Source organism: Emiliania huxleyi (assembly GCF_000372725.1).
Source record: "Emiliania huxleyi CCMP1516 unplaced genomic scaffold EMIHUscaffold_1, whole genome shotgun sequence".
NCBI classification, from domain to species: domain Eukaryota; phylum Haptophyta; order Isochrysidales; family Noelaerhabdaceae; genus Emiliania; species Emiliania huxleyi.
Window position 1 is genome coordinate 325,320 of NW_005202428.1, and position 9,079 is coordinate 334,398.

The 9,079-nt window shown below is 65.8% G+C and overlaps 1 protein-coding gene across 1 annotated transcript; it reads right to left on the reverse strand.

The window, feature by feature from the left end:
- Positions 1-5,239: 5,239 nt before the first annotated feature.
- Positions 5,240-8,619, reverse strand: EMIHUDRAFT_447381 (hypothetical protein; the record flags this gene model as incomplete). The annotated part of the gene is made up of 11 exons (XM_005793886.1): positions 5,240-5,312; positions 5,382-5,442; positions 5,614-5,724; positions 5,800-5,916; positions 5,998-6,086; positions 6,773-6,852; positions 7,207-7,604; positions 7,886-7,930; positions 8,124-8,225; positions 8,391-8,452; positions 8,556-8,619. Coding segments are annotated over 11 exons (1,200 nt in total), but the record flags the coding sequence as incomplete, so codon positions are not given.
- Positions 8,620-9,079: the final 460 nt, after the last annotated feature.

Below are 9,079 nucleotides of genomic sequence, written 5' to 3' on the forward strand. Positions count from 1 at the left end.
ACAGGACAGGGAGAGACAGAGACACAAGACGCCACGCCAAAGACAGCTGGCATCCCGGGCACATGGTGTGTGAGTCCTCGAACTCTGCCGGGGACAGCGTCTGGCATCCGGGCGCGACCTCGCTGGCCAACCCGAGCAGCTCGTCAGCTCGCCGAGCTCGCCGCGGCGACGACGTCCTCCTCCGCGGACGGCCTTCGCGCCGGCCGTGCCGCCCGCCAGCCGAGCAGGGGCCAGGGCGAAGCGCCGTGGTGGATGGCGACCTCTGAGCGGACCGACGCCTCGAGCAGCAGGATGGCGATCATCCACGGCAGGCCCTCCTGCCACATCGCAAAGGAGCGCTCGACGGCGTCGCACTGCAGGAGCGCCTGCAACCCGCACCGTGGAGGGCACTGATGAGTTACTGGTTTAGTAAGCACGGGGGAGCGAACGAGAATGGCTTCAGGCCTGCATCCCGCTCTGCAGGTCGTTGTACTTTAGACCAGCGATCGTCCCCCGCCACCCATCCATTTTTCTTTGAGGCTGTCGCTCCGAGATATTAAAGCTCGTCTCGCGCAGCTGCGAGAAGGTGTATTCTGGGCTGCCTCTCACTGCCCGCAGCCGTTCGTCGCGTTCGCCCCCCTTGCGGGTCTTACAGCACACATGGTACAAAAGAGCAGCGCGGCGCGTCTCGCCGCACAAACACGCATGGAACGGACAGGACAGGGAGAGACAGAGACACAAGACGCCACGCCAAAGACAGCTGGCATCCCGGGCACATGGTGTGTGAGTCCTCGAACTCTGCCGGGGACAGCGTCTGGCATCCGGGCGCGACCTCGCTGGCCAACCCGAGCAGCTCGTCAGCTCGCCGAGCTCGCCGCGGCGACGACGTCCTCCTCCGCGGACGGCCTTCGCGCCGGCCGTGCCGCCCGCCAGCCGAGCAGCGGCCAGGGCGAAGCGCCGTGGTGGATGGCGACCTCTGAGCGGACCGACGCCTCGAGCAGCAGGATGGCGATGTAGGGGCCGGGCACGAACGTGGCGGTCATCCACGGCAGGCCCTCCTGCCACATCGCAAAGGAGCGCTCGACGGCGTCGCACTGCAGGAGCGCCTGCAACCCGCACCGTGGAGGGCACTGATGAGTTACTGGTTTAGTAAGCACGGGGGAGCGAACGAGAATGGCTTCAGGCCTGCATCCCGCTCTGCAGGTCGTTGTACTTTGTGCCCGCGGCCTGGTCGGCCGCCCACTGGCGCAGGTACATCGGGATGTCGTGCGTGAGGAGGAAGGCGAGGTAGAGGCTGATCAGCGGGCAGATGGCGGTGAGGAGCCTCGCCTGTCCAATCTCGCCCGGGTGGTCGCGCACGGCGATGACCCGCCGCGTGTGCACGGTGATGCCGAGCAGGACGGTGAAGGCGATGCCCCAGAGCCCCTCCTCGTACACGTGGTAGAGCTTGTTGTCCGTGACTACGCCAAGCCAGCAGGCGACCTGCGCGACGCCGACCGGGTGGCGTCTAGGAAGTGTCTAGGAAGTGTCTGGGGAAGTGTCTGGGAAGTGTCCTGGAAGTGTATGGGAAGTGTCTGGGAAGTGTCTGGGACCTGCGCGACGCCGACCAGGTAGAAGCACGCCCGCGCCAGCCGCGCGGCAGAGGTGCGCGCGTGCAGCTCGCTGACGTCGGCGATCGCGCTCACGACGAGGTGGGCGATCGCGAGCTCCATGCCCGTCGCGAGGACGCGGTCGACCAGCTCGCCGCCGAGCACGGAGCCGATGTAGCTCGTGTTGAACATGCACGCGTGTGGCCGCACCTGCGCGGACGCGTCTTGGGCGTGTCGGGGGCGCGTCTCGGACAAGGACGCGTCGTGGACGCGTCGTGGGCGTGTCGAGGACGTGTCGTGTCGTGTCGTGGGCGTGTCCGGGAAGTGTCGTGGGCGTGTCCGGGTCGTGTCGTGGGCGTGTCGAGGGCGTGTCCCAGCTCCCCGCGCGGCCGCACCTCCCAGTTGACGGGGTAGGAAGTGTCTGGGAAGTGTCCTGGAAGTGTCTGGGAAGTGTCCAAGCACCTCCCAGTTGACGGGGTAGAGCGCGCGGACGGTCGAGCCGATCAGGTAGGCGGCGGCGCAGAGGAAGCGCTTGCGCTGCGCGCCGTTGAGGGTCGGCAAGTTCTCCTTGACGGTGAAGAACCACTTGAGCTGCAGCAGCGAGTTGACCAGCAGCGCGGCCCACCACAGCAGCACGACCTGAGTCGTCTCAACTCGCGTCACCAAGTGTGAGAGCTCGGTGTGGCGTCCGCCCGCCGCAGCAGCACGACCGACTCGTCCGAGCCGTCGAACGCGCCCGGGCGGCGCAGCCCGAGGCGAGAGACGACGAGCGGCGCGTAGCCGAGGTTGCGGACGAGCATCGCGCTTGTGGCGGTGCCGAGCGCGGCGCGGACCTGCTCAGTGTCGATGAGGGCGAGTGGGGGCGAGTGAGTGTGAGTGGAGTGTGAAATGCGTGCCGCGTCCCGGCGCGGACCAGGAAGCGCCCGCGCGCGCGCCGCTCGCGCCGCTCGCGCCACTGGCCGACGGCGCGCTTGAAGACCTTGCGCACGTTGGCCGGCGCCGAGCGCAGCTTGTGCTTGACCGACTCGCGCTGGACGAAGCTCAGGTTTCGCGGCAGCCGCCCGCCCGTCGCGTTGACGGCGAGCGTGCGCAGCGTCTTGCCCGCCTGCCGCGTCGTGGCTCATGAGTGAAGGACGAGTCTGAGGGCGGAGGGAGGGGGGGGGCCCTCCGTCTCGCCCGCCTGCCGCATCTTTGACGCGAGACGGATCGACCCCTTGGACGGCACGCGCGGCAAGCGGCTGTGAAGGTTCTGAGAGATGGACGCGAGCACGGCCGCCGGCCCGCCGCCGCCCTCCCCCTCAGCGTCGGTCACGTCGGCAGCCTCGTCGACGGCGGCCTGCGCGAGGGCGGCCTCGGCCCGCGCCGACTCGGCGAGCTCGTCGCGGATCGTCGCCGCGAGCTGCCGCCCCCACGCCTCGCCGACGGTGAGCGAGACGCCCTGCCGCGTCACTTCGACGCCGTCGCCGCCGCCACGGGCGAAGCGCTCCCCCTCGAGGCCCTAACTCATTCGTTCACTCATTCACCAACTACTCCATTCACTAGCCGCGGGCGAGGCGCTCCCCCTCGAGGCCCTAATTCATTAGTTCACTTTCACCAACTACTTAATTCACTAGCCGCGGGCGAGGCGCTCCCCCTCGAGGCCCTAATTCATTAGTTCACTTTCACCAACTACTTAATTCACTAGCCGCGGGCGAGGCGCTCCCCCTCGAGGCCCTAATTCATTAGTTCACTCATTCACCAACTACTTAATTCACTAGCCGCGGGCGAGGCGCTCCCCCTCGAGGCCCTAATTCATTAGTTCACTTTCACCAACTACTTAATTCACTAGCCGCGGGCGAGGCGCTCCCCCTCGAGGCCCTAACTCATTAGTTCGCTCATTCACCAACTACTTAATTCACTAGCCGCGGGCGAGGCGCTCCCCCTCGAGGCCCTAATTCATTAGTTCACTCATTCACCAACTACTTAATTCACTAGCCGCGGGCGAGGCGCTCCCCCTCGAGGCCCTAATTCATTAGTTCACTTTCACCAACTACTTAATTCACTAGCCGCGGGCGAGGCGCTCCCCCTCGAGGCCCTAATTCATTAGTTCACTTTCACCAACTACTTAATTCACTAGCCGAGGGCGAGGCGCTCCCCCTCGAGGCCCTAATTCATTAGTTCACTTTCACCAACTACTTAATTCACTAGCCGAGGGCGAGGCGCTCCCCCTCGAGGCCCTAATTCATTAGTTCACTCATTCACCAACTACTGAATTCACTAGCCGCGGGCGAGGCGCTTCCCCTCGAGGCCCTAATTCATTAGTTCACTTTCACCAACTACTTAATTCACTAGCCGAGGGCGAGGCGCTCCCCCTCGAGGCCCTAATTCATTAGTTCACTTTCACCAACTACTTAATTCACTAGCCGCGGGCGAGGCGCTCCCCCTCGAGGCCCTAATTCATTAGTTCACTCATTCACCAACTACTTAATTCACTAGCCGCGGGCGAGGCGGTTCCCCTCGAGGCCCTAATTCATTAGTTCACTCATTCACCAACTACTTAATTCACTAGCCGCGGGCGAGGCGCTCCCCCTCGAGGCCCTGCTCGTCGGCGGCCTCGGCTCAGCTCGGGTCCGCGCGGGCCCTCTGCGGGCCCTCTCTGGCACTCTCGATTACTCTGCAGGTACTCTGAGGGTCCTCTCTGGCCCTCTCGATTACTCTGCAGGTACTCTGAGGGTCCTCTCGGGTGCTCTGCGGGTCCTCTGCGGTCCTCTGCGGGTCCTCTGCGGGTCCTCTGCGGCACTCTCGCTCGACGGGCCTGCTCGTCGGCAAAGTCGTCGAAGACGAGGCCGAGCTGCTGGAAGAGGGAGCCGCGCCGCGCGCTCGCCGCCTCGCGCCACTCGTGCAGCGGCACCTTGCGCAGTGCCGGCACCTCGAGGCGCAGCCACTCGTACAGCGTCCCCCACGGCACGAGCGAGCCCTTCACCTAGGAAGTGTCGAGGAAGTGTCGAGGAAGTGTCGAGGAAGTGTCGAGGAAGTGTCGAGGAAGTGTCTAGGAAGTGTCCACCTCCGAGGGCCGGCCCGAGAACTAGGAAGTGTCGAGGAAGTGTCGAGGAAGTGTCTAGGAAGTGTCCACCTCCGAGGGCCGGCCCGAGAACTAGGAAGTGTCGAGGAAGTGTCGAGGAAGTGTCTAGGAAGTGTCCACCTCCGAGGGCCGGCCCGAGAACTCGCCGGCGGGCGCGTCGACGAGCAGCCGCACAAAGAGGCTCGCGCACTGGTCGACGGCCATGAGGGAGGACGCCCACGGCACGTCCGGGAAGAGGCCGAGCGCGACGCACGCCTTACAGGACAACATGTCCGGGACATGTCCGGGACACGTCCGGGAAGAGGCCGAGCGCGACGCACGCCTTGAGGACGATGACGACGGCGTCGTCGGGGAGGAATCTCGGGCACTCTCGGGCACTCTCGGGTACGACGCCTTGAGGACGATGACGAAAGCGTCGTCGTCGGGGATGACCGAGCCGGCCGCCTGATGAGCTAGCCAGCACCGATCAACACGAACGACCCCTAATGAGCTCCGTGGGGGATCGACGGAGCAAGCCGCCGTCGCCATCCCGATGTCGCCGAGCTGCAGCGGTGCGGACGGAACGCCGTGCGACTCGAAGTGGCGCTCGCACACGGCCTCGGCGGCCGCCTTGGTCTGGCGGTAGCCGGACGGCGCCGTGTCGCCGAGCGGCAGCATCGTCGAGGTGAAGGCGACTGGCGCGCCTACAAGGAGAAGGCGCGCGTCAAAAAGAAAGACGCCGCCGCGTCGACGTCAAGGCCCGGCTGGCGCGCCGGCGAGAGCAGCGAGGTGCAGCACGGTGGCGGTGCCTCCCACATTTGAGGCGGCGAGGGCCTGAGTGGCGCGCGCACTCGTGTTGCGGGAGGGGCACTACTGGGACCGCCCAGCCGGCGAGGGCCGGCGGGCTCCTCTCGGCTCCTCTCGGCTCCTCTCGGCTCCTCCCGGCTCCTCCCGGCTCCTCCCGGCTCCTCTCGGCTCCTCTCGGCTGCTCTCGGGTCTCCTCACCTGCGGCGGCTTGACCATGTTCACCTCGGCGGCGACGTGGATGATGAAGTCGGTCCTTCGGCCAAGCCCGTGGAAGGCCGCCTCGCTCAGGCCGAGCAGCGGCTTGCTCACCTTTCCGAGAGGAGCCGAGATGAGCCGAGACGAGCCGAGAGCACCCGAGATCAGGCCGAGCAGCGGCGTGCTCACCTCGCCGCACACGCACGACACCTTCGCGTCGAAGAGGGCGCCGTCCGCGCGCTCGGCCCGCAGCAGCTTGCGCTTCGCCCACGCGTCGCGGAGGCGGCCGAGGCCCGAGTCAGGGTCCTAAGCACAGTCATTCCATCCATCCACTCCCTCATTGCTCGAATTCAGCTCCTCCAGGCCGAGGCCCGACGGCGGGGTGTCCTTTGCGCGCACGAGGCACACGACCGCGCCGACGGCGGCCGAGTGCGCGAGCGCGTGGAGGATGTACGCGCCCACGTGGCCAGTGGCGCCTAGTCGGCGAGAAGCTGACTCCCACTCACGCACGAGCACTTCCTAGACACTTCCTAGACACTTCCTAGACACTTCCTAGACACTTCCTAGACGCTTCCTAGACGCTTCCTAGACGGCGAGGAGCTGTACTCCCACTCACGCACGAGCTCGTCTCGAGGAAGGGTCTAGGAAGTGTTTAGGAGGTGTCTGGGAAGTGTCTAGGAAGTGTCTCGAGGAAGTGTCTAGGAAGTGTCTAGGAAGTGTTTAGGAGGTGTCTGGGAAGTGTCTAGGAAGTGTCTCGAGGAAGGGTCTAGGAAGTGTCTAGGAAGTGTCTCGAGGAAGTGTCTAGGAAGGGTCTAGGAAGTGTCTCGAGGAAGGGTCTAGGAAGGGTCTAGGAAGTGTCTCGAGGAAGGGTCTAGGAAGGGTCTAGGAAGTGTCTCGAGGAAGGGTCTAGGAAGGGTCTAGGAAGTGTCTCGAGGAAGGGTCTAGGAAGGGTCTAGGAAGTGTCTAGGAAGGGTCTAGGAAGTGTCTAGGCAGTGTCTAGGAAGAGGCGCCCGTGAGAAAGACGAAGTGTCTGTCTCTAGGAAGGGTCTAGGAAGGGTCTAGGAAGTGTCTAGGAAGAGGCGCCCGTGAGGAAGACGATGCGCGCGCCCGGCCGAGCCGCGTACTCGGAGAGCGCCTCGTAATGAGTGACTTCGTTGGTGACGTTCACTAACTACTCCGTTCATGACTTCGTACTCGGAGAGCGCCTGCTGCGCCGTGCGGCCTGACGGCTCTGTCGGGATCCTGTACTTGGCCGCCTCCGCGACGGGGTCGAAGGCGGGCACTGCGGGCGCCGCGCCGCCGCCGCCGAAGGTTGCGCGGGTCATCGCCTCGAGGGTTGGCTCGGAAGTGTCCAGGAAGTGTCTAGGCAGTGTCTAGGCAGTGTCTAGGAGATGTCATCGCCTCGAGGGTTGGCTCGGAAGTGTCTAGGAAGTGTCTAGGAAGTGTCTAGGAGATGTCATCGCCTCGAGGGTTGGCTCGGCGAGGAGGAGCGTCACCGCGATCGAGTCCTGGCGGGGCGGCGATGAGAGGTCACGAGAAAGGAAGGAGGGCGGTGAGGAGAGGAAGGGGAAGGAGGAGGAGGAGCAGGCGGGTCACAAGAGCCACAGGAATGGCTCCTTGGTTGGGCGGCCCTCGAGGCCGGAGAGCAGCTTGGCGAGCTGCACGGCTTGCAGCGAGCCCCCCAGGTCGAAGAAGGAGGTCGTCGAGACGAGGTTCGGGAGGGGCATCCCCAGCACCTCCCGCCAGCAGTCCGCCACCGCCGCCTCCGCCGCGGAGGCGGCAAACGTCACCCGCGCCATGCCGGCGAGCGACGGCTCGGCGAGCAGCCGCGCGATCGTGACTGGCGCCTCCTCCTTGGCGCGCCCGTCCAGCTCGTTGAGCAGCTTGGCCAGCTGCACGGCCTGCAGCGAGCCGCCGAGGTCGAAGAAGGAGGTGCCCGGCGATAGGTCCGGCAGCGGCATCTGCAGCACTTCGCGCCACGCGTCGGCGACGGCCTGTTCACAGCTGCAGGTGTGAAGAGACGCTGTTCACAGGCACGGCCGCCCAGCCACGCGTCGGCGACGGCCTGTTCACAGCTGCAGGTGTGAAGAGACGCTGTTCACAGGCACGGCCACCTAGCCACGCGTCGGCGACGGCCTGTTCACAGCTGCAGGTGTGAAGAGACGCTGTTCACAGGCACGGCCACCGCGCCACGCGTCGGCGACGGCCTGTTCACAGCTGCAGGTGTGAAGAGACGCTGTTCACAGGCACGGCCACCCAGCCACGCGTCGGCGACGGCCGTCTGGTGCTCCGAGAGGCTGCCGAAGCCGCCCTCCTTATCCTGCCCAGTCGCGGAGCGTAACTCATTCACGGACGGGCGGAGTCATTAGTCCACTAATTCCTCCTCCTCCTGCTCGTCGCGGAGTGCGTCGATCGAGGGGAGAGTCGCGAAGAAGTGCGCCGCGCCCGCGCCGCCGGGCCGCTTGCCGCTCGGCGCGACCGGCACCTAGTGCCACACCTCCAGAGGATCGAACCCAGTGTGGGCTCAGTCCCGTGGTGGTGCCGGTAGCAGGCACCGCGCGCGCGCTCGGCACGCGGTAGATCGCGACGGGCACCATGTAGGCGGGCAGCCGCAGCTGCATCCAGTCTCGAAGGGTGTACGTCGAGATGACGAGGTCGGGCGGCTCGGTGAGGACGCACGCCTCGAGATCACGCGAGATCACGCGAGATCACGCGAGATTGCGCGAGATTGCCCGAGATTGCCCGAGATTGCCCGAGACGACAGGTGTGAGGACGCACACCTCGAGCCGCATCTCCTGGTCGTTGTCGCCGATGGCGGCGACCCACGCCGTCTTGACCTGTACTCGCGCGTAATCTCGCGTAATCTCGGGCAATCTCGCGCCATCTCGAGGTCGGCCCACGCCGTCGTGACCTGCGGGGGGCGGGGGAGGGGGCGGGGCGAGCACCATCCTTAGGCCTCCGTCGGTGGGGCTCCTCCGGAGTCTTCTGGTCCCCGGCCTGCGGTGGCATTGCGGGCCGGGGCGTCATCGTCTCACCGGGCGTCATTGCGAGCTATTGGCTGCTCCGTGGCGGCTGGCCTGCGGGTGCTCGAGCATCGTCTGCTCGACGAGGTGGAGGAAGACCTTGAAGCCGCGGATCTTGACGTGCGACCCCGCCGCGCGCCTGTTCACACCGCGCTGCTGTGAAGAGACGCCGCTCACGCCCGCGGACCTCTCGACATGCGGCCCGGCCGCGCGCCGCACAAAAGAAACCCTGCCGCCCCCCAGCCATCGCACGAGGTCGCCCGTGAACTGCGCCTCGGCGCACCTAGGAAGTGTCTAGGAAGTGTCTCGGAAGTGTCCTAGGAAGTGCCACCCGTGAACTGCGCCTCGGCGCACCTCCGCGGCGCTGCGGCGGTGAGCGAGCAGGCGGACTGCGCGCGCTTGACGCCGCCGTCTGTCCAGTAGCCGAGGTAGAGCGAGCAGCACTG